Genomic DNA, 26,000 nt, shown 5'->3' on the forward strand with positions numbered 1-26,000 from the left:
TTTACAAAAAAGCTTTTCGCCGGTATAGCCCTATATAACAATAGGCCATTTTCGTAATGTAACCAAATTTAATACACAAGTCTTTGTGAAGTGCCTCAATACAAATTATTTTATTCACCTGATAAGAAAAACAGTATTTCAATAGTCAGGATGCAAACTGCATAATATGCAGTTTGCATAATATTTAAGTGTTGCTAGGTAGGGCAAGCAAATCCATGTATGCAGTTCTGATTCTGTCTTTTGAAATACAATTATTCTCATCAGGTGAATGAAATAGTTTTTATTGAGGCGCTTCACAAAGACGCATGCATTAAATTTCGTTGCATTACGAAAATGGCCTATTTCTTTGTGACCCGCATTCTAACTATTGAATAGAAAAGGACATAACACGTGTATATCATTAATCATCAGCACGATAAAAAGTAGCTCCTGTAATCGTAAATAGATGAATAACTGGCATTATTCGTATTTAGGTTATTCTATTAAAAGAACGCAGATTGTGTATCACTATGAACATGACTGACAAAGAAAGCGGACAAAATATACAGTTCTTCAGGTAGACAAAGGAACACCCCTTCACTGCTATTATGTTAAAATATGTAGAACAGGTGAATATGCATGTGACACCTGTTCTACACATTTTTACATAATAGCAGTGAAGGGATGTTCCTTTGTCTACCTGACGAACTGTATATTTTGTACGCTTTCTTTGTCAGTCATTTTCATAGTGTATGGTACTAGAGATACTGCTGTGCTGGGTCATCCTCAGTTAAGCACCGGGTTTCAAGCATTCTTTCTTGAATGTGAATGAATTATGCAAACACTCCGCTACACGCACATAAAGATGACATCACGTGATACCACCTCGCTAGCCAATCACCGTGCGTTAAATGTCACCTGCGGCTGACACCAGCGGGTGTGTTCTTTGCAACCCATATTCATTCTAGAGATTCAACGCGGCTTAGATTGTTGGGGCTCTTGATGATCTTCAAGACTTCTGTTCGGTGAGTTTCAGGAACATGTACCGCTTTAGGATCGGTCTTCAAATCAATGTCTACTTTTAGTGTCACGCCTATATATCGTTAGATGTTTTGTACATGCATGTTTGTACTCAAATTACACTTGGCAACTCGGGCAAATGTGTCATCAAGTCTTTGAATGTTATTTCTATCCCCCTTTCAGGTTAACGGTAAGCCGGCAGCTAAAAGATCAATTCTTTGCTAAGTATACCCAACCTTCAGGAAAATGTTGGAATTCATTTCTTAATGATTCATGTGTATAATCTACATAGATTTTTCTTTAATTGGTACATGCAATGTTTCCTGAACATGATTATGTAATATTAATTGTACCGTTTGCCAGATCACCAGTGAACTTCTGAACGTGAAAAGAACAAGAGAGAGGTTGGCTAGATAACATGGATGCCACAAGAGTTGTGAGGCGGTCGCGTGTACTTGGTAGGATCAGGGATAAACTCTCATATCCCTGGTACTTGGTATAGGATATCCAAATGTGAGCAGGACAAGGAGAGCAGAGGAAGACGGCCAGCTGTGAGGAAAAGCATGGTGGGCAACACATCCTGCAGCACAAGAACACTATCTACCCTACATCCAGACAGTCAGTCGATGAGGGTCCTCTTGTGCACATCGGCAGAAGAGATGGCTCGAAGATTCCCATTTTCAGACCTAGGTCAAAAGGTCGACGGCTGGCTCTCGTCGGGAAAGGACTTACGACCTCAGTGACCTCCAATCAGGGACTGCGATCTGAAGGTCGAGGTCCTCAACGATGAACTTCCCGTGAAGGTACCTACCAATACGCCCATAGATGGAGCACCGTCAGGTATGGCATGATATTCAATTACAATATTGTCTAACAAGAATACACTTCAACTGGGATGTTTTCATATGAGTTCTATATATGGGGATCAACTTCTCTTTAATCACAATGAAAAATAACGCTTATGTTGAGAGATCACAGACTAGTGACCCAGTCAATTTGTAAATCAGTATAATAGTAGAAACGAATGAATGTGATTCTGTTTCTTAACTCTAGAACATGTAAAGTCTGCACATTTATCTGAGATGTAAAGGTCAAGAAGTGACTTCAATGAATTTGTACTTGATTTGCGAAGAGTTAAAAAAATGAATGTTAAAACATTGCGCATGGCGAGGAAGCCGGTTTCATAAGATTCTGAAGAAAGAAAAAAAAAAACAATTGAAAAACAAATGGACAACAACATTTAGTGTGATTGCCCTTGAGGCTAAGGCAAAAGTAATTCGAGTCCTTTAAGAAATATTTCCGTCTCCCAAAGACATGAATGAAATTAAGAAATTCAGACATCAAAGAGGGGGACGGGATGAGACTAATTAGTATAGTTACATAATATAATCAAAGCTATATAAAGAAAACATACAAATATGAATCCACACTTTGTATGGATTGCAATGGCCAAACACTTCCTCTTTTGTATGTTTTTTATTTTATTAATAACACAAAATTTAATAATATCCATAAGATTTGTACTTTATACTTCAGCATGTCAAATCTCCGAGGACGACATGATATTCCTGATGCGAAAGGTCAACTTCAACGATTTCTTTGACGTATCCATGGAAACTGATTCATCATTGATCTCCCGTGATGGATACCAGGCCGGTGATATTCTGTTTTATCTAACGGTAAGAAACACGGGGCGTAGTCGAAGTGAAGGGCGGGGGCAATGAGGCAGGTGCCTCCACAAATATACAGTGCCCTCGATAACCCAATATTTTTTTCTTCAAAATAGAAATATCCGTGATGGGGGGGGGGGGGGGGGGGAGGGGGGGGGGGGGGGGGGGGAGGGGGGGGGTCACTTAAAATTAAAAGATTGCAATTTCGAAAAGCGTATACAATGTGATACATGCGATGTTCAAACAGTTTAATTCATGATTAAAGAATGCAAGATTATTAAATGGGAATGATTATTTACAAATTATATGAATCGTGTTCATAACTATTGCAACACAAAGTTCTAAGACCGGTTGAAAATGCATTCGTCATTATCCATTGATTTATAATGCGAGAGAGTTGTGATTGGTTGGTTGTAATACTTTGTGAAATTGTTACTTTGTGAAATGGAAAGTTTTTCTCTATTTTCCGTCTGAACCAAATATTCCAGGAAAGAGAAAGTGTTGTTGCTACGAGGAGTGCATCGATCTCACCTACTGTGGATCCATTACATGGTGAAATACTGGTCGACTGGCTTATAGATGTACAAGTAAGCATATTGCGAATGTCATTTAACTGGCTCATGTAGTTGCTATTTTTAAAAGTTATGTTCAGGTTTTTATTAGAAGATCTCGCCATGTTAGCAAGTCCAGGATTTTTGTCAGTTGGAGTCCATGTTCGAGAATACAAACGTTCATAATATTAACTTTATAAGCATTATATAATATTAATATTTGTCTGATACAAGCTCCAGTATTGCTATTAACTTCATACAATAATCAGATATAATGAATATTAAATGTTTCATGTGCAGGTCGAAAGAGCCGGGACAAAAAAGGTTGAACTTGCTCAATTATCGAATAAGATCGAAGATAACGAGAAATAGAAACATATCAACATATTTTTGCATTGAATATTAAAGCATTTAATTATAATAAGTAATCCATTTAAAAAAAGAGATCATTTTGTGGTACATGCATTCACTTTAATTTGAGGGGAACGAGAAATGGCATATGAACTGTGAACTAAATGCAAAACAACATATTTCTAAGAAACATTAATTTGCAGTATTTATGACATTTTGACAGATACAGAAAGTTGTGATAGAGTTCTAACCAGAGATCTAAATACCATTTTACTTGTATTCTTTATTTCAATTTCAGGTTCATCTCGCCCTTCAGAACGCGATTTTGCATTTAGCCGTCGCCGTGATTGATGCTTACCTGTTGAATCTCCTCGCACTGGCCTTCAGCTTTGAGGACTAACCTGTCTCTTTCTCGCCTCAAAGTATGAGGTCTATACGTTCCAAATGTTAGTATTCATATCTAGGGACGTCAAACTATTTTTGTTGGGAGGGGGGGGGGGGGGGGGGTGGTTGACGGGACGGCGTGCAAACGATTTTCAATAAAGCAGGCGCGGATCTACGGGGGGGGGTTAGGGGGTTTAAACCCCCCCCCCTTGGGCGGCCCAAAAAAAAAAAAAAAAAAAAAAAAAAAAAAAAAAAGAACGCACGCTGGAGAGAAACCCTTTCAAGTGCAAATATTGTGAGAAGATATTCAACTCATCTGGTAACTTAACCAAACACATGATAACTCTGGATATAACTGTGTATTTAACTGTTACTTGATTTAAAAAGACGTTATCATGCACTGCTTTTTATGGTCTCCATTGTGTTAATAGATGCCAGGAAAACATCACTTACGGGGTTCAAATAAACACCCCCAAAAAAATCGGCTCGCCGCTTCGCGGATCGTGGACAAATTTTGGTCAACCCCCCCCCCCCCCCCCCCCCCCTTAGCAAAAAGCTAGATTCGCCCCTGTAAAGTCTTTGGTAGATTATCTTTGCCATGACGGTATTGCTGTAAAAATCGAAACTGGTATATCTTCCTGTATGTTTTAGAGAGGGAGAGGGAGAGAGAGAGAGAGAGAGAGAGAGAGAGAGAGAGAGAGAGAAAGAATAGAGAGAGAGATGAGAGCGAGGAGAATATTAGAAGGGGGTCGACCGACGAGGGGAATGATAGGCCTAAAAGGAAGCGCCAAAGATGACCCCCTCCTTTTTTTCCCCTTCTTCGTCCAATATCCTTGCAAGAATGCATTCACCTGTTGCGTACATAATTCTCGGAGGAGTGCTGAATTATTGATTAGTCTGTAGATATGTACCCCTTTATGACAACACACCACGTCTTGATCCAAGCTTTCATTTATTTGCAATTAAAGGCATCGAAGAAGAATTGAAAGAAATTATTCATATTCTAAATTTTGATAAAGATAATGTTCGATTACTTGGTTATTTATATTGATTGACGTTAATTTTGCCAGAGGTATCTACATCAAAATTCTGTCTGCGGTCTGATCTCAAAGACTAACAATATTCAAGATGGAAGCCTCCAGTGAACAATCCGATCGTGACCAAGAAACCAAGAATCTTCGTGTTGTGGAATTTTTCAGTGGTGTTGGAGGTCTTCACTGTGCCGTGAAAGGTATTTGATCAATTTTAAGTTATTTAGTTAATGATATGGGATGGTTTCTAGTTTTTCCGGGTGAAAATAACAAGGGCATACACCAAATTTCTTTACAACGTGCCCACTTACTGCAAATTGTGTCGACTTTTTAATTGTGCCTGACTGACAATGACTGCATGCACCTGCACGTGAACTGTACATGTACGTGCTGAAATGTCCTGAATGTGTGTCTTTCTGTGACTTCTCTTTCCTTTAGGGGGGGGGGGGTGGAAGGACCATGAGTAGCAACCAAAAAATTACTTTTTTTTTTACGAGGGCTCTTTTCAGATTTTCCCTTAAAAAAATAGCCCCCTTAATTATTTTGCGGTGGCTATTTTGGAGCTCAGGGGGGCTTTTTTTTTTTAAAGGTTGTATTTTTTTTAAACACGGTTTTACCTAATTAAATTCCAAGCAAAGGCAAATATAGATACAATTGTAGCGTACATATGTCATGTAGAGTATTGCAGACATTCAGATACCCATGATTTATTCACTTTGTGTTAAACATGTGGCTTTATGATTTACATATACATGTAACTAAAACTTGTCAAAAGGAGTGTTTTGTTTAACTGTTCGTTTTTCATATCCTAAGAAAATATTATCACTGACACGCGGGCTACTTTTCCCCATTGCCTAAAAAAAACCAAGGGGCTACTTCCTTAAAGCCATATTGTAAGCTGTAACAATAAGTTGTGTTTTTCCTTAGCCATCATACTACTAGCAACCAAATTGGTAGGTAATATGTTATTTAGTCTTTTTTTCTGTCCCAAATTTAATTGTTATCATGGACAATGCAATCCCATTAAAAAAAAATGTAGACCAACTCCCTTTAAAATTGTGTTATTTAGACCATTTATAACCATTAAATGTGAGTAAATATTTTTACTGTTGTCCCACATACCGATGTAGGGTCTATTTGTTATGCCGAAACATGCAAAATCATGGCCTTATTTTTTTTTTATAGACTCTAATTCTAAAGGCCAAGCCAAAGCTAGTTTCATTTCGTAGACAGAAATTGATGTCATCATCACTCATGACAATTGGCCTGGCATCGATCGTATATAAATAATTTAATTTAATTAAACAGTTGTAAGAAAGATTCTGAGGAGTAGGAACATCCTTTATATATTTATTTACGGTTTTTTTTATAACAAAATTCAATTTCTGTGTACGAAACTTGCTTTATACCGATTTTACAGGAAAAAATCCGGCATTGATTTTGCACGTTTCGTTATTACAAATATATCAGTATGTGGGACAACAGTAAAAATATACTCGCATTTAATGGTTTTAACTTATAAATAACACAATTTTAGACGGAATAACATTTTTTTTTAATGGGATTGCATTGTCCATGATAAAAATTAGGGCCAGAAAAAGACTAAATAAACATATTACGTACCAATTTGGTCGCTAGCAGTTGAGCTCTCGTCACTCGCAAATACTTATTTGCTTCATACAAGGAGCGTGCGGGCGCGCGCTGGAGCTGAGCTAGTACGTTTCTGTGTATTGTGAACGTGTGCGAACTGCGTATGCATTCATGCTGTGCACGAAACTACATCGGGGCCGGTGGCCTGTCCGGCCGCCGGGAGCTTAGGCGCAGGCAGGCGGATACCGCTGTAGATCTAGCTACAGTAGATACGACCGCCGATCCGCTGCAACTCACAAAACTTTTAAAATGTTGATGGAAGTTTCTAGTTTTGGAGTTGGTAGTTGGAACGGAGATTTCACTCAGACACATCAATAAATTGGTTTATTAATTCATAGGGAATATCAATTTATGGCGGGGGCGATTTTTCAAGATATATTGATTTTTTTTCGCCCTCGTCTTGATTTTTACCGTGGCGATTTCAGAGGTTTAGGGGGCGAATCGCCCGTCGCCACCGTGTATTTTTTTCGTTGATGAGTAGGCTGAAGTTGGCGATTTTTAAACTTTATTATGACAATCTTAGTCAAGTTTGTTGCTTCTTTTCAATTTCATATTTCTTTTGTTTTAATATTTTTGACCATCATATTGATTTATTGTGACTTTTTTGTGTCCATCATTTTTTGAGTTTATTATAAAATTTCTTTATTCTGGATCTCTCTTGTATCCTTCCTCCACTGAATGATGCTTGTACTGTAGTAAAAGTTCACTCAGCATTTCCTGTTTTCAAAGGCAAAGCATGCACTATGAATATGACGGACAAAGAAAGCGGACAAAATATACAGTTCCTCAGGTAGACAAAGGAACATCCCTTCACTGCTATTATGTAAACATGTATAGAACAGGTGAATATGCATTTGACACCTGTTCTACACATTTTTACATAATAGCAGTGAAGGGATGTTCCTTTGTCTACCTGAGGAACTGTATATTTTGTCCGCTTCTTTGTCAGTCATGTTCATAGTGTGTATATTTTGTCCGCTTTCTTTGTCCGTCATGTTCATAGTGTCTGCACCTATTTCACTGGAGATTAAAAGAGCAAAGACATTCGTTTCTATTCAGCTCCAGTCAGCAGTCATCACTTGTTTTCTGCTATTGCTACGTCACACTATGAACATGACGGACAAAGAAAGCGGACAAAATATACAGTTCCTCATTCTACCTTCAACAATTGCTATGGTAGACAAATGAACGTCCCTTCACTGCTATTATGTAAAAATCTGTAGAACAGGTGTCACATACATATTCACCTGTTCTTACACCACTTAGTAGGAAGTTTTCAGATAGGGAACATGTTTTCTACCGAGCTCGTACCATACAGTTTAGGACATTTATCAGCATCTTCATTCCCTCGCACATTTTTTCTTCATATCAACTTTCACTGGCAAGCAGCAGATTGGACTCTTTAATTTTATCAACAGCATTCATCTTTGTTGTGGTTTTTATCGAAGATGACATACCCAGGAACTTCAGGAAGCTTTTGTTTTTGTTTTTATTTCACTGGTTCAAACAACCAATCTACTGCAGGATAAACAATCCAGAAGATATCATAGCCCATTTTTTCTCAAAATATGATTCCCATACCAGAGCTCAAGATTAGCTTTAAAGATGTTCATGCGTGGGTATATAGTCGTTTGTGAAGTAGGCAACTTGGCGATCACTTCATAACACTGAGCCAATGGGTATTACGCTCCTGTGCGTATGTCCGTCTGCTGCCCTCTATATACCCACGCTTTAGCAACTTTAAACTTTTACCGGTTAACCCAAATTTGCCATTTTCTTTCTTTATATTCCAGCCTGTGGAGTCCCGTGTACTGTGGTAGCTGCTGTGGAAATCAACACGGTAGCGAATGCTGTATACCAACACAACTTCCCTGAAGTCGACCTCATGCAGAGAAACTTGGAGGTTAGCATTTCAAGTTTTAACATTTTCAATACTGTAAGAGTTAAAATTAGACTTATTCCCTACTTGTATTTTTCACAATTCACTATGAACATGTCTGACAAAGAAAGCGGACAAAATATACAGTTCCTCAGATATACAAAGGAACATCCTTCACTGCTATTATGTAAAAATGTGTAGAACAGGTGTCACATGCACATTCACCATTTTACATAATAGCAGTGAAGGGATGTTCCTTTATCTACATGAGGAACTGTATATTTTGTCCGCTTTCTTTGTCCGTTATGTTCATAGTGATTACTCTTCGTTTCTCTAGTCTCTTCTCTCTATACATATTCATTTCACATCATTTGCATATTCATTTCCTCCATTCATCTCCTCCACATACCAACTCTTAAAACAGGTGGTAAGTTCTCTTCTCATTTACATATTTCCACCTCTTACTTATCGATGGTTCTCTTCTCCTTTTCCTTATGAATATTCAGTTTTATTCTTAAATCCTATTTTGCTATTGGTTGATAATGTATTTCATTTGAATATACTTTACATGAGGCTGCACATGGACAGCATACTACATGTACAATAAAACACATGCAGAGCTGGACTGGACTTACACTGAGTGAGTGGTATTAATTTAGGGCTCAGTTTTGATTATAAGTTGGAGACTTGGGAGAGAGGATTTGTGAGTTTGGCAGTGGTTTGAATGATTGGTGTAATACAATGGTTATTGGCAAGAGATTATTTATTAGTTTACAGTACCAAAGGCAAAATCTACCTTTAAATAAAAAACTGTCTTGTGTAAAGTTGCATTATTTGATAAAAAAGTGCATAGAACTTGGAAACAATATTGGTGAAAGAGTGTATAGAACGTTATCAATATTGGTGATGTCTGTCTCTCTCCGACTCTCTTTCTCTTTCTGTTTTTTTCTTAAATATGCCTGTCTCCATCTCTTACTGTTCTCTCCCCCCCCCCTGTCATTCTCACATTATCATTTACATTGATAATGACTGTTTCTTTTAGAGCACTTCCATTTACCTAAGTGGCTAAAGGGCTTCCTGTATATCATTATTGAAATATAGACTGAATTTAATATGATTATGTAGTTAACAGGGCACAAAGGGGTACTTTTTGTGCCCTTGCTCATTTTTGGGCGCTTTCTAACTTCAAATTCTCTTCAAATTTTGTATAATTGCAGGGATTTACCGTAGATGACTTTGCTTCGTTTGATGCTGATATGTTTGTAATGAGCCCTCCTTGTCAACCATTCACAAGGTAAGAAATGGACGCAAGGACGTAACTCCATTTTGGCCATTTTGCCGAAAAAGTGGTTTATGTGTCACTGAGCCCTAAGGACTTAAGTCTATGTTTCATTGACTTCAAAGGGTGTGGGGTGGAGTAATAAGTCGTTTTTCTGAACATTTTGATTCAAAAACTCATTTTGGCAAAATATGGAGTTACGTTGCTGGACCTTCAAAATCATCTTTTTTGAGGTGTTGTGGTACAGTGGATGCGTCTCTAGACTATGAACCACGAGGTACAGGGTTCAAATCCCTTTCACAGCACCAATGCCCTTTGGCAAGACATTAATCTACATTTGCCATACTCCACCCAGGTGAGGTAAATGGGTTTGTGGTATGAATAATTGTCCTTACAATGTTAAAGTGCTGAAATGGTAGTTAGTTGCACTAAAGCCAGGGTAATGATAATGGAGCGCCATGAGTGCTTTATAGGACTCCAACATTATTTCATAGCTGCCAACCATTCCTATTTTTTAGTCTTCAAGCTACTGTTTTGAACCATAGTTTCCTCTCTTTTTCTGAAATATTCTGTGTGAAAAGTATACAAAACAGACTGCATTCTTAATTTCCCCTTGAGAGGTTCATAACTTTTGCGGTATATTATTATTAATCTTGGTGTTACTGTGTTGGTAAACTGTACCCCCGATTATAGAGGGAAAGGAATTTAACACTTTGATTTCTTTCTTCACCTCTGTGCATGATTGCTTGTTTGCCGCATGTGCAGTTTGCCACAAAACAAAAGGCACAAATTAAAGAAAGTATTGCTTTGTGCAACACAATGGCTTTGCAAAATGTCTCAAAATTAGCTCTATGTCAACCCTTTTAACACTGGTATAGATTCATATCGCACTGGAAAAACTTAAAGACCATATCCAAACTGAACTGTTTGTTAAATGGCACTTGGCTGGAATACTCCCCAGGGAGAGGAGGAAGTGCATATAGATGTACTGTGTGCTGACAAGCCTGAATCTGATGTCTTTGGTAGTGATACATATATAAAGCACTTTGAAATATTGTTTATGTATTAAGCGCTATATGTATTTGTATTTGTATTATTATTTGTTGTTATTCATAAAAATTTAATTTCTTGAATCTCTTTTGCCAGAGTTGGATTGAAAGGAGACAAGAACGATGCCAGGACAAACGCTTTCTTCAACATAATGAGGAACCTTGCTGAGTAAGTCTATTTCTTTTAAAGGCCATCTGTACTAGTTTACCCAGAAGGGACTAGACCACACAGCGTGGTCACTGACAGGTGGCTATCTCATCAACTCAGCTCTCAATTAACATAAGAAAAAGTGGATCATGGGGGACCAACAGGCACCGATTGGGGAAGTTTTCTATATAGAGGAAGCAAGTAGATACAAGTAGTACAGTGGGGCTTTAAGTTTGTATCGTCTGTTGAGAGCCAGAAGGGTGATAACTCCATGTTTAAAACATATCAGATAATGTCCTTTTTGCTGTCTAAAAACATATATTTATTTTGATACTGCAATTTTGCTTCTCTGCAATGAAAGCAACTTCATGTATATAATGTGTAATTGTTTATTAGTAATCAACCAAGAGCCTTTTGAGGACCTTTTTCTTAAAATCTTAAGCTCACTGCACATTATGGATTGTCCTGCAATCTGTTTTAAGGAAAGTGGCAATTGTATTTAGTAGATCTCTCTCTCTTTCTCTCTCTCTCTCTCTCTCTCTCTCTCTCTCTCTCTCTCTATCCCTTCCCTTAATTCTACTCTCTTCTCATATCAGAGCTCTCCTCTTTCTTCACAAGTTCTCTTCTCTCTCCTGTTTCGAGATCTAATTCTCTCTCATTTCCTCTCCTGTCCAATATGGCTCCATTTCTTCACTTCCCTTTTCTGCTCTCTTCTCTTCTTTCATTATGGATCAGAGTGACTTTAGGCATACTCTCTTAAGTCTTCAACTGTCAAATTTATGAAAAGATGCCACAGATATCATTTTCCTGATTTAGCTTCTAAATAATAATGAGAATAGTAATTCAACAAGTAACCATTTAGATTAGTAAAATTAAAACCTTACATAATATTCCATCTTCACAGAAAAATGTCCTTATTTTTAAAGATACTATGACTTTTTATGAAAATGCATTTGATTCCTAAGAAAATGAGTCACATAGAATTTGTTTGATTGACCCGCAATTTGGAGGGGTGCAGAAAATTGTTTGCATATTTTTAAGACAGAGAGTATAGAGATCTTAGGGAAGCAGATGGCGTTGCGTAACATTTCATAATATTTGGAATGCCAGAGGGGATCTGTGCATTGAAAAGGACAGCTGTTGATGGATTTGATGGCTGGAGAGGGTTACATTTCTTGTTTTTAAGCCAAGTTAATCTTGAATATCTTTCCCTCAGAAATTCTTTTGAGACAGTATCTCCATTCATTACAGCTTCCTGCTTGTTAATTTACGCTTAGCTTTCCACTCTGTCATGCTTCAGGACACTCCTGACCTACATTCATCACCTGATGTCTGTTGAGCTCTTGGCTTATATTGTTCTGTCCCTATTCATCCTGTACCCATTCAACATTGCTTGCCATAGCACCAACACACCACACACATTCTCTTGGCTCTTCAACCCAGCTCACTATAGACACATGGCACTCTATCTTTCCTCAGGCCTTCTATTGGTTCCTTACTTCAGGTACAATCTTGTGATTGGTTGTTATTGTTTCATGGACTGCATGTCAGCCATCTTGGCAGCCATTTTGAAGATGTATTAAATATAGCAGTGCAGCTCCAGTCATCAATCATGTCAGACTAGTTTTGTCTTGTGTGAGTCTTTCACTAACAACCAGAATTTTACTGCATTGAAATCTTCTAGCCAAAATAAAAGCCACATCGATAATTAATAAGGTAGGTTTCACTAGGCATTTATATTAAGTGAATTTGAGAGTTGATAGATGTAATTTTTGATATTCTATTAAAACCCTCTTGTACTTGTGTTTTATTTTACAGAATGGCCAAGAAACCGACCTATTTACTGGTGGAAAACGTGAAAGGATTTGACACATCGGAAACAAGGTATACTACATTCAAATGGGCAACATTTCTATTATTTTAGTAGATTCAAAGGAAAATTAAAAAATTGTCATGCCATTGCATTTGAAATGTTGATTACAATAGTAAACATGAATGATTGTGTATTTAAGGTATGGGATCTTCAAAATTAGTGTATCAACTTAATTCTCTTAAAATCATAGTTAATGAAAAGCTCTGCACACATTATGGAAATATTAATTTACAGCACACATAGCTGCATTACTATCCTGGCTGTGTATTAAAACCTGTTCTATTGATTCTCAACATTTCAAACACCACTGTACAAAACTTGACTGATTTCACTCAAAATCGTTGCTTTGGTGACAATTGACAACACCTAAAATAGCAGTAAAATACAATTTTTTCAACTTACCGATGTTAGAAAGAATAATTCAAAAATTCAAATCGTGAGTCTACTGTCAAACTTGATGACAGCCACATCGTCTTTATTGTGTGCATTTGTGTGTTATTGACTATTCATGTGTCATAGTGTATTGACTTATTCATGTGTGCAATTGCTGCCTATTAACACGTAATGCAGTGCTAGAGGTCAATATGCAATAGCATCGACTCTCTGCTTTGCTGGAGTGGTTTACAGTAAGATATGGCTTTAAAAGTTGGTGTAAGTCAAATTTCTTCATTTTTTACTGTTGGATTTCTATTTCACAGATCACCAAATAAACATTGGTATTTTGATTTAAAAAAGTGTCTTTATAGACTCTAAAAAAGTCTAAGAAATTGTATTGATATGACCTGTAGCAATGTTCAATTGAGGATTCATTCAGTTTTTCAATCTTTGTCTTTGTTTCATAGAAACTTTCTTGTGGAGACTCTTCAGAAGTGCAATTACGTCTTTCAGGTAATTATTTAATAATTAAAAAAAAATAATTGGAGGTGAAAATCATTTTTCTTATTTGTGCTTTGGTGTGATGAGAATGTTGATTAACTAAATTTGCTAATTTTTAAGACAAGCCAAATGATCTATTAATCATTCAAAGTAATGAATTGTAATTTTGATTTTCATGATTCATTAAAGGTACTATGTCCCATTTGCAGGCAAAAAAAATGAAAAGGTTAAATTCCAACAGCATTTGAAAGATAATACTAATTTAGAACTTCCCTAAAACAGGGGGGCTTGAAAATGTCTTAAAGTGGGAAAATAAGGACTATTTGTTGTCAAATCAACAACAGTTATAGAGCCAGTAAGTAATGGTCTGATTTTCAGACCATTGTTTCGAATGATCGTACGTTTTTTGCTGGGCAAAGATTCAATCAGTTTAATTTTGGCCATTACAAGAAGTGGGTTATTGATGTAGACGAATGCTCATGTACCCTTTACAGCTCATTGTATGTATCTTATTACCAAAGAAGAAAAAAAGCCAGTCAGTCACTCAATAGTGTCTGACAGTGAAGTCTAGCAAGTAAACCGGTTTCCTTGCCTAATTTGAATATTAGGACACTGCTAATATTCAAGTTTTACAGATAGGACATACATGACATATTCATAATTCCTGCAAAGTTCTACAGCATTTGAGGTTGGCTGCAAAAGGGACATAGTATCTTTAATACCCATGATAAGAGTGATTACCGTAGAGGTGTCATAGTTGAGTGGTGAAACTTAGCACTTGACTTAAAAATTCAAAGGTTGTGGTTCGATCCTTACACGGCTCTATAATGTCTTTTGGCAAGGCATTAATCTACATTTGCCACTCCATACCCAAGAGAGAAATGTGGACCTCGTAGGATGATAGAAGCCTTTGTGTTAGTAATTGCCTATGCCCCCACGCCACGGAGACCATATGGAAGGAATACTCCCCGGGGAGTGGAGACGGTACACATTGTGCATGAATGAATCTGATGACTAAGTTAATGATATCATATCTGTAAAGCGCTTACAGACGGTGTATTGTATTAAACACTTTATCAAATCAGTTTATTATCATTTTACCCTGTTTCTATTAATTTATATCGGTTAGTAATTGATTTGATTGGCTGTGATCACATGTTTCATAGAGTTGCTGCAGTTATTGATAACCATTTTAAAGAAAATGGGCTTAAAATATGGTAAAAGTATGGGATATCTGCTATACCGGTACTCGCATTTATTTGCATTTAGTTAACACCCTGTGTATTTGAAGTTTCCTCTATTTATCAGAGTTTTTCTTTTTGAATGTTACAGGAATTCCTACTATCACCTATGAATATTGGCATACCCAATCAACGTGTACGCTACTTCATGCTTGCCAAACAGCGCCCTCTACAGTTCAAAGAGGAACATGGCACTCAACTAGTACAGCACAGAGTGAATATGCCTTTAATGCCAAATGAGATAAAGGAAACTAGCAGACTGGTTTGTGACAACTCTATGGTGTCCTCACAGGAGCAGACAAATATGGAATTAACAGAGTCACGTGAAAGAACAGGGCAAGATGAATCTAGTATGGTATCCCTGAATGAGCAAAGTATTGAAAGAAAAACAGATGAGCAGCATTTGAATGAGAAGGAAAGAACAGATAATGTGAAGAGTGGTAGCTGTGAAGATATGGTGTCTTCAAGTGAACAGAATGAACAGGAAACGGGTGAGGATGATGAGAGAAGGAAAATAGGCGACTACCTTCAGGCCGATTTGAGTGAAGAGTCTATGGCGGAGTACCTAATACCGGACAGGATTTTACTCAAGTATGTTAACGTGATGGACATAGTGACGGTGGAGGATACAAAGACCTGCTGCTTCACAAAGGCGTAAGTAGCTACAGTACCAGTCACTATGAACATGACGGACAAAGTTAGAGGACAAAATATACAGTTCCTCATTCTACCCTAACAATTGCTGTGGTAGACAAAGAAACATCCCTTCACTGCTATTATGTACAAATGTGTAGAACAGGTGTCGCATCCATATTCACCTGTTCTACACATTTGTACATAATAGCAGTGAAGGGATGTGCCTTTGTCTACCACAGCATTCGTTGAGGGTAGAATGAGGAACTATATATTTTGTCCTCTTTCTTTGTCCGTCATGTTCATAGTGAGTATTTATGAGGATGATGATAATAATGATATATTATTTATTCAAAATTGCTTCTGATGATTAACTCACTCTGTTCACATTGATATGATTATTATTATTCATGTCTTGTTTACCCATGCCGGGGATAGCCTCAACAGTATTACAGTTCTCCCTGAGCCCCTGCAAACATATTATTTCCCCGGCTTGAAGATGACAATGAGAATTCACATTTCACAGAATTATGTAAAAGTGCAGGCTCTGTCAATTGAAAAGCACTACATCAGTTGAATTTGATGATGATGATAATTAATGATTATAAATATCAGAGTAGAGACATTTAAGCAAGTCTCTATAGCATTTCTGTGACATTTATCCATTAGAAATTGACACAGAACAGACACATTTGATTAATTTTTTACTAACATGTACAGTATGTACAGTGTTAGTAATAATTTGTTTCTTCTTCCTGTTGCAGATAAAGGGAAATGGAGACAACAGAACAAGGAGATGGCATATCGACCTAAAACTGATCTATCTTTTAATCTCTTTTATGTCTACATGTAGGTATGCATACTATGTGGAAGGAACAGGATCCGTTCTGCGCACTGATCTCTCGGCTGATGTAAGTTTCCTTTCAGTCACCTTAGACTTTTCCAATTTTTGCCTCTTTTAACCCCAAGTCAGAAAGCCTCTCGTTTTATGAAGACAAAGTTCCACATTCTACTAATTCGGTGAAGTTCGAACCCTGTCTAAGATTGCAGTTATAGCTGCAAGCGGAAACCATTCATTGTGTTGTGCCTTGTGGTTCATGTTATTTCATATGCAAGTTAAGAGGCAAAATAAACCTAAATAAATAAACAAAATTAACTGCATCATTTAAATGTTGACATAAAATTAAAACAAAACAGTAAAAACTCAGAAATGTAAGTATCATTAATTATAACACACTAATACATTTTAATAAATTATTTAAAAATACGAAAAAGTACAATAGATATAAATATTTTAAGAAAAAAAGGATATCAAGACAAAAATTGTTATACTTTTAAGCTCAATGAATAATTCATTAGATCGCATTAGATCGCACGTCTTGCTCTGCCTCCTCGGGGTGGACAATTACTGTCATAGTCTGCACTATTCCAGACGTCGCTCTGTACGAGACTCAATTTCAAAGAGAAAATCACATTTCTAAAAAAAAAACGATATTAAGACTAAACTAGATGGAATTTTGACTGCGCGCAGTCGAAAATGATGCCTCCGCCATAGAGCAATTTAAACAAGTTTGGAGTTTAAATCTCCAGTGGTTCTTGAGATATCATGATAACAATCTCAATGTATGGAATTTCATAAGTTGACCTCTGTGACCCTTGACCTTTGACCTACGTGCTCCAAAATCTAATCAGATTGTCTTCCTATGGTGATACACACTATCATTAAGTTTGAAGTTTAAACCTCCAGTGGTTCTTGAGATATTATGATATGGTGATACATACTATCATTAAGTTTGAAGTGAAAATTCTCCAGTGGTTCTTGAGATATCGCGATAACGATCTCAATGTATGGAATTTCATAAGTTGACCTCTGTGACCCTTGACCTTTGACCTACGTGCTCCAAAATCTAATCAGATTGTCTTCCTATGGTGATACACACTATCATTAAGTTTGAAGTTTAAATCTCCAGTGGTTCTTGAGATATTATGATAACAATCTCAATGTATGGAATTTCATAAGTTGACCTCTGTGACCCTTGACCTTTGACCTACGTGCTCCAAAATCTAATCAGATCGTCTTCCTATGGTGATACATACTATCCTTAAGTTTGAAGTTTTTACATCTCCAGTGGTTCTTGAGATATCATGATAACAATCTCAATGTATGGAATTTCATAAGTTGACCTCTATGACCCTTGACCTTTGACCTACGTGCTCCAAAATCTAATCAGATTGTTTTCCTATAGTGATACACACTATCACTAAGTTTGAAGTTTAAATCTCCAGTGGTTCTTGAGATATCATGATAACAATCTCAATGTATGGAATTTCATAAGTTGACCTCTGTGACCCTTGACCTTTGACATACATGCTCCAAAATCTAAACAGATCGTCTTCCTATGGTGATACATACTATCCTTAAGTTTGAAGTTTAAATCTCAAATGGTTCTTGAGATATCGCGCTAACAAACTCAATACAAGGAATTTCATAAGTTGACCTCTGTGACCTGTGACCTTTGACCTACGTACTCCAAAATCTAATCAGATCGTCTTCCTATGGTGATAAATACTATTCCCGAGTCTTAAGTTTAAATCTTAAATGGTTCTTGAGATATTGTGATAACGGTCAAACGGGACGGACGGACGGACGGACGGACGTACGGACGTACGGACGGACGTACGGACGTACAGACGTACGGACGGACAACCCGAAAACATGATGCCTCCGGCACCACCTTCGGTGGCGGAGGCATAAAAATTATCAGGTATTACACCTCACTATGAACATGACAGACAATGAAAGCGGACAAAATATACAGTTCCTCAGGTAGACAAAGGGACATCCCTTCACTGCTATTATGTAAAAAGGTGTAGAACAGGTGAATATGCATGTGACACCTGTTCCACACATTTTTACATAATAGCAGTGAAGAGATGTCCCTTTGTCTACCTGAGGAACTGTATATTTTGTCCGCTTTCATTGTCTGTCATGTTCATAGTGCCTCTAGATCTGCCTCCTCGGCGTCGACAATTACTGTTATAGATTGGACGATGCCACTGGCGGTCGCCCTGTAGGATACTCGGAGAGGGAGCACCACCACGTAGTTGAAGGGCACTCCCTCGCCCACAAAGAGGGATTCCCCACTTTCAAGGATAACCTCGATAGGATATCTGAAAATGAACAAAACGTACATTTAAAAAAACATTATACATATTAGATATATTTAGCAATCATCATCACAAATGATAAATAAGGACCATTTCTCATACATTACAGCTACGTGAAATATTCAGTTTGGATAGCAGTGCCAGGAAATTCATGCCAATCACTAATATATATATCTGATGACACACAAATTTTGATTTATCAAAAATCATTAAAGAAGAACCCCGACAGATTTCTTCATTAAATAATATTTATATCATCAAAAAACTTAAATCCCCCAAAACAAAACGCTCTTATTATTAAGCCAAATCCAGCTTAAAGACCAACTTAAAGCTCAAATGGCTTATTGCTCAAAATGCTCATTAGTATTTAATCATAAACATTTAGTCCCAAACATGCTGTACTGCATAAGGGGAAGGTGCAATTCACAACGATTGATTCCATGTTTAATCAATCTGGTAATTTTGCAGCCTCAATGCAAACACAATTTCTACATATAGCATCATCCTTTCCAAATTACATTCAGTTTCTTCTTGACTCAATATCATTAAAAAACACAAGTTAGAACTTCAATGCTTATCAAACAAAAATGCAAAAGGTATTACAACAAAAAACAGTCCTAGTTCATGTCCAACAGACCAATTAACCTTGCTTTTATACTGTCACATTTAGTTTGACCTTTCCTCTACAGAGCATGTATTTTTTACTGAAAGAAATAAAGATTAATTATCCAAATATAGCAAAACCTACCTCTACACTAGTAGAGGGAGTCACGATAATCTCCTCTCCTCTTTAATCAAGGCAGTTATGGTAACCTTCTTGGAGATTGCATACTCCCTCACTGCCGCCTCTCCCCACAGCACCACCTCAATTCGGCTCCCATCCCCTTCTATCTGAAGAGATTGTCTCGAATACTCGTCTGTTGTCACACACCCTCCTACCTAATATATATCAAGATGAATAATAAAAACAAATTATGATGAAAATAATACTTTACCCCACATTATTTAACAACATCATTTATAACTGAATAACTCAACACTTTCATCTTTAAGCTGTACATCAAACTCCACACAAAATACGAAAAAATAAAACTTACAATAATCTACATGTACATGTAAATGACATTTTCAAAAATTATACAAAAACAAACATGTTCAGCTAAAAATCTATGTCGACATGAACAACATATTAAATACAACGAGTACTATTCAAGCTGATTTAATCGGTTATTTGTGTATATTGTAATTTGTTGTATGTTGGAGGCTTGGCGAATAAAAGTCAATCAATCTATTATTATTATACAGTAGGTTTAGCATCGGGTCCACTTACTTTTGATTTGGGAGTCAAGCGACCACTCCCAGGATATTTCAGGACTTGGGTTATGATGACCCGTTTTCCCTTTTCCATATTCAGAATGGATTCTCTAAGCTTCTCGTCCGTCACATTGGCATTAATATACAGACGGAAGAAGTGAGCTTCAACAGAGCTCTCTGGGCCTCCTCCAGCCGGCGCTGCTTTGCCTGCTTCCATCACCATCCCGTAGATTGTTGCCTCTCCCTGACGTTTTCTAACGTAGAACTTTTCCGCAACAACTATCTTTATTGTAGACGCAATAACATGCACAACCGACTTTCTCAAAGTATGATATGCGTTATGATACGTTAATCATGGACCCTACTACAGATGGACATTTCGATTTTAGGACCGACTTTCTGGAGTACAGACGGAAAAAATGTGCCCCATCGGCATCACCACGTGCAGCCGATCCGGCACTCTCTGGGCCTCCTCCAGCCCCTGATTTGGTAACTGCCTCCTTAACCATACCTGATATTTTTTTTTATTAAATAAAAAAAATTATTCAGATAAAAACATGGACAACATCGTACATAAATATTCATAACAAAGCACTTAATCACATGTTTAGATGAGATCAAATCACATTATATATCTCTATTTACTTGATAGCAGATTGTAAATCAGTAATTATCTTACTCCACTTAGTAATATTCAAATCTGTTGTCTTAGTTTTATTTTCCTCTACTTCTAGTTTATATTTCAACATAAAACACAAAAAATACTTCATATGACTTTGTCACTTTGTCGTTTTCTTACTGCACTGAACTTCTCAGCCAGTTCGCTTTCTCTTCAATGAAACATAACTTAAATGATCATAAAATTAAATTTTTATCGGAGATGTGTGGCAAATCATATGAAGAAGGGGAAGTTTGAGATGTAACAAAAGTACAAATTAAATTCCTTTTCAACCTGCTTCGATGATACCAATCACTTCCTACACCGAATCAACATTACATGCCTGTAAATTTTAGATATGCATAAAAAATAGAGACAAAATATGAGTAAAGGACATATCTTTGAAATGATAAAATAACTAAATAAATAAAAAAATAAAAAAATAAATAAAATGGAAGTGAACATGAATTAGGGGGAAAGAATTTAGTATGCCTCTTCGATAAGAGATGAATCGAACAAGTAATTGCGAAGTGCATTGAGAAATGGGGAGAGAGATCCATCCAGGCACGAATCTCTGATCTTCCTCTGTAAGGTAGTCCCAGAATAGGATGGTTCTGAGGTCACCGTCGTGCAACCATAAAATAATGCTGTCGACAGTATTCACGAACTTATGTTTTCTTGGCATCCCAAGACCATTGTCTTCCCCAACCATTGCGTGTCCGAGCCTAGCAACGATGGGGGCTTTGGATTAAATCTTGTAGTTCCTCCTGTTGGAAGTATGCACGATGTTGCCAGCATACCCGGCTTATGTGCTTTGTTTTTCTCTTACATCTTTGATCAGGTGTTGCATGAAGACACTGATGGGTCACACAGGCCCAAATTCCATCCTGTTGGAGGTTGACAAGATGTTGCCAGCATACACGGCTTGTGTGCTTTGTTTTTCTCTTACATCTTTGATCAGGTGTTGCATGAAGACACTGATGGGTCACACAGGCCCAAATTCCATCCTGTTGGAGGTTGACAAGATGTTGCCAGCATACACGGCTTGTGTGCTTTGTTTTTCTCTTACATCTTTGATCAGGTGTTGCATGAAGACACTGATGGGTCACACAGGCCCAAATTCCATCCTGTTGGAGGTTGACAAGATGTTGCCAGCATACACGGCTTGTGTGCTTTGTTTTTCTCTTACATCTTTGATCAGGTGTTGCATGAAGACACTGATGGGTCACACAGGCCCAAATTCCATCCTGTTGGAGGTTGACAAGATGTTGCCAGCATACACGGCTTATGTGCTTTGTTTTTCTCTTAAAATCTTCTTTGATCAGGTGTTGCATGAAGACACCGGTGGGTCACACAGGCCCAAAGTCCATTCTGGAGGTTGGCACTAACTCTTGTGTAGGCACGATGCTGCCAACAGACCCGGCTGTTGTGCTTTGTGTTTCTCTTTCATCAGGGTAAAGCAATTCAAGGTTAACTTTCTGGAATCTTGGTGTGTATTGATTGAGCCAAGAGGGCACTAACTCTGTGTATGCACGATGCTGCCAACAGCTGTGTTTGCTTCCTCTTACATCTCCTTCGACTGCGTGTTGCTTGAATGCACTGATGGGCTACATGGACCCAAAGTTGATGCTGGAGATTGGCATGTACAAAATCAGCCATGACAACATAACAAAATAACATTCATACATACATACATTCATACATACGTACATATTGATATTTATATAGCACCTGCCGCCTTAACATGAACATGCTCAAAGCGCTTTACATTACTAAATAAAACAGAATAATTAATTTGCTCTCCAAGCGCATACACTGTAAATTTGTTGTATAAAGCTGTGTCACCGGTAAGATATTTAGAAAGCTGTGCACCACATGAACCAATAGGCAACGATAATCAAGGTAGTAAGCCGTCTGGAATCTGGGTGCGCTTGTTTTGAGCCAGAAGGGGCATTAACTCTGTGTAAAAGTGTGCCATTTTGACTCTAAACAGACCATATCAAAATGGCCGCCCCCCCCCCTCCCAATTTTATGATATTTTGCCTCTATTAAATCTTACCAAACAATTCCCCATTTATTCCAGATGTCTTCAGCCTTCTCTTCCGGGTCGTGCAGCGATGACGAACGCCTAGAGAGGCTGAAGGCGCTCCGTCTTAGGTATTTTTCACCCAGAGAGGTTGCCAACTTGCATCACTTCCCACAAGATTTTGGTGAGTGTGTGTATGTAATTTCATTTTTACAGACATGTATCAATCAGAATATTTATGTCTGGGGACCGACCTTTGATGTCGCCATATAAGGGATAATTTTCTCAGTTTTTAAATCTAATCTTGAGCTCTGGTGTGGGAATCGTATGTAGAGAGAACATGGCTTGAACATTCAGTGAAAGATTTGTTGGATTCTGTGAGAATTGATTTTCTATCATTACAAGAACTGAACTTTATCTTTAACCGCCGTCTGGCTGAGTCATTAATAGGTGAAGATAGTCGACTTAGTCCCCCCTGAATGAGTTTCTTAGTCAGGATAGCCTTTATTTAACAAGGAAAGAGATAGCAGAGACTTGCAATAAATAAACGAAGGGCAATTTCAGTAGTACAGGCTGTCCAGTGCCCCACCTATTGCAATGTGCAAACATGACCATAATCCCAATGTGAATTCTATCAGTTATTGAAATTACACTGTACCTTGAAATGCTTTCTTGAAAAGATAATTGATTGTCATTTTCTAATCGCTCTCTCTCTCTCTCTCTCTCTCTCTCTCTCTCCCTTCCTCTCTCTCCCTTCCTCTCTCTCCTTCTCCCACCCTCTCTCTCCTTCTCCCACCCTCTCCTTCTCCCACCCTCTCTCTCCTCTCCTCTCCTCTCTTCTCTTCTCTCCTCTTCTCTCCTCTCCTCTCCTCTCCTCTCTTCTCTTCTCTCCTCTCCTCTCTCTTCTCTTCTCTTCTCTCCTCTCCTCTTCTCTCCTCTCCTCTCTTGTCTTTCCTCTTCTCTCCTCTTCTCTCTCCTCTTTTCTCTCCTTACCTCTCTCCTTACCTCTCTCCTCTCCTCTCCTCTCCTCCCCTCCCCTCCCTTCCCTCCCTTCCCTCCCTTCCCTCCCTTCCCCTCCCCTCCCTTCCCCTCCCCTCCCTTCCCCTCCCCTCCCTTCCCCTCCCCTACCCTCCCCTCACCTCCCTTCCCCTCCCCTCTCCTCTCCTCCCCTCCCCTCCTCCCCTCCCCTCCCTTCACATCCCCTCTCTTCCCCTCCCCTCCCCTCCCCTCCCCTCCCCTCCCCTCCCCTCCCCTCCCCTCCCCTCCCCTTCCTTCCCCTCTCTCCTCTCATTGAACTCTGCAGGTTTCCCAGACTGCTCCACCAAGAAACAAAAGTATAGGTTGCTAGGCAACAGTCTCAATGTGACGCTGCTCGCCCAGCTGATAAGCTACATGGTTGCATGAAAGAGAGTTTAACCCGTTGCCTGTGGGAAGCCGGTGGCTCCAGTATTAAGCGTACAGGAATGAGAGAATTCAGTAGTCATTGGGCTAAAGGAAGATGGTAGTAGAGTTCCATGTGCAGAAGGTCATGATTCACAGACACCAGACATGGTGGAAATACCATTAATGGGTGTACAAGTCTGCACACAGCAAACCCGTGGTCCCATCATAAAATACCCTCTCGTCTATCTGAGTCTTTGGGTGATGGAAATGTTAGATAATGACTTTACCATATGGGGGCAGGGGGGGGGGTGATTGTTGGAAAATGCAGAGCATTGCATAAGGCATGTTGGTCATAAGAACTGAAGGCTTATCCTGGGGATTGACAACACCAGCTATTGGGTAATGACCTGAATGGTGTCTAATTCCCAATTAGAGCCCACTACTATGCGTCTTTAAGTTTAACTGTCAAGCAAATTTTGACAGAGAAAGTAAATAATAACAGGGACAGTGGATAGATACATCTAAAAAACTAACATTTTGAAATTGTACCAGTTCTTTTTATTCCTTTGCTCATTTGTTCATTCATTTTTCCGCTTGTGGGAACGAACACTGTTATAATAATAATTATAGCTCACATTTTAATATAATGTGCCTAATACTTTGTTTCTAGGCGTAGTACATAATATTATCAGCGAAAGTGTGGGTTCCTAATATTGAAATCACCATGGATTATAATTTTCCACAATCATGGATTGCCCAAAGTTAATGAAAATATGGGGGATGGGGGGTTACTTGTTGGATTCTGCAAGAATTCAATTTTTTTTTTGTCCCAACGATAAAAACATGAATGCATAAATGTCTAAATGTAAATCAAAGACCAATATAGATGACACTCATTTGTATAGCTATGTGTGAATTATTTCATTTGAGTTTCTTACTGACTGGCCAATTTATTAGACTTATGAAGATAATACTGTCTTTTAGGAGCCAGAAGGGCATTAAAGGTACTTGTCCCTTTTGCAGCCAACCTCAAATGCTGTAGAACTTTGCAGGAATTATGAATATGTCATGTATGTCATATCTGTGAAATTTAAACGTTAGCAGTGTCCTAATATTCAAATTATGCAAGGAAACCCGTTTACTTGCTAGACTTCACTGTCAGACATTATTGAGTGACTGACTGGCTTTTTCTTCTTCTTTGGTAATAACATACATGAAAAGAGTTGTAAAGGGTACATTGAGCATTTGTCTACATCAATAACCAACTTCTTGTGATGGCCAAGATTAAACTGATTGAATATTTGCGCAGCATAAAACGTATGACCATTCGGTACAATTGTCTGAAAATCAAGACTATTACTTTTGGGCTCTATAGCCCTAAAGTCGATATGACAACTAATCGTCGTTATTTTCCCACTTGAAGACATTTTCAAGCCCCACCTTTTTTAGGGAAGTTTTAAATTAGTATTATCTTTCAAATGCAGTTGGAATTTAACTTTTTCATTTTTTTGGCCTGCAAATGGGACATAATACCTTTAACACAGAGTTAATACCCCTCTAGATCTGGACAGATGGTATCTGTTTGTGGTATTGAGAGTGAGGGTAAGAGAAAGAATGATTTGGGATTTGAGGAAGATAAAGAGAAAGAGAGAGAGAGAGAGAGAGTGGTAGAGGAGAGAACAAAAAATAGTGCGAGATGAGAGATGATATGAGAAAGAGAGAGAGAACTATATAAGGAGGAGAAAAGGAGTTCAAAGGACAGAGGGAATGTATAATTGAAAGGGAGAAAGGAGAGAGAGAACAGAGTGATATCGGTGCATGTGGAAAGAGAGAGAGA

The 26,000-nt window shown here is 38.1% G+C and overlaps 1 protein-coding gene across 3 annotated transcripts; it reads left to right on the plus strand.

Annotated features, from left to right (window-relative positions):
* Window positions 1-721: 721 nt before the first annotated feature.
* LOC764431 (tRNA (cytosine(38)-C(5))-methyltransferase) lies at window positions 722-24,408 on the plus strand. Of its 3 annotated transcripts, XM_030993481.1 has the most exons (15): window positions 933-1,004; window positions 1,363-1,839; window positions 2,536-2,678; window positions 3,158-3,256; window positions 3,870-4,017; window positions 5,026-5,186; window positions 8,430-8,539; window positions 9,733-9,809; window positions 10,941-11,012; window positions 12,810-12,875; window positions 13,707-13,752; window positions 15,073-15,635; window positions 16,468-16,525; window positions 22,838-22,964; window positions 24,084-24,408. In XM_030993481.1, the coding sequence occupies exons 6-15, from the start codon at window positions 5,084-5,086 to the stop codon at window positions 24,182-24,184; spliced, it is 1,323 nt and encodes a 440-aa protein (XP_030849341.1). In that variant the 5' UTR covers window positions 933-1,004; window positions 1,363-1,839; window positions 2,536-2,678; window positions 3,158-3,256; window positions 3,870-4,017; window positions 5,026-5,083; the 3' UTR covers window positions 24,185-24,408. The 3 variants fall into 3 exon arrangements, with proteins under 3 accessions (XP_030849339.1, XP_030849340.1, XP_030849341.1); XM_030993479.1 differs by lacking the exons at window positions 22,838-22,964; window positions 24,084-24,408 and adding an exon at window positions 20,197-22,472 and having other exon boundaries at window positions 722-1,004; XM_030993480.1 differs by lacking the exons at window positions 22,838-22,964; window positions 24,084-24,408 and adding an exon at window positions 20,197-22,472 and having other exon boundaries at window positions 722-1,004; window positions 3,163-3,256.
* Window positions 24,409-26,000: the final 1,592 nt, after the last annotated feature.

Source organism: Strongylocentrotus purpuratus, unplaced genomic scaffold (assembly GCF_000002235.5).
Source record: "Strongylocentrotus purpuratus isolate Spur 01 unplaced genomic scaffold, Spur_5.0 spur5_scaffold_20, whole genome shotgun sequence".
In the NCBI taxonomy this organism is placed as follows: domain Eukaryota; kingdom Metazoa; phylum Echinodermata; class Echinoidea; order Camarodonta; family Strongylocentrotidae; genus Strongylocentrotus; species Strongylocentrotus purpuratus.

Bases quoted from the DNA above. Each gene is read 5' to 3' on its own strand.
- LOC764431 (XM_030993479.1), top strand. From the start codon at position 5,084: ATGGAAGCCTCCAGTGAACAATCCGATCGTGACCAAGAAACCAAGAAT. The intron at 13,753-15,072 runs GTAATTATTTAA...TGAATGTTACAG, and splicing joins AGTGCAATTACGTCTTTCAG to GAATTCCTACTATCACCTAT. The intron at 16,526-20,196 runs GTAAGTTTCCTT...TTCCATATTCAG, and splicing joins GCACTGATCTCTCGGCTGAT to AATGGATTCTCTAAGCTTCT.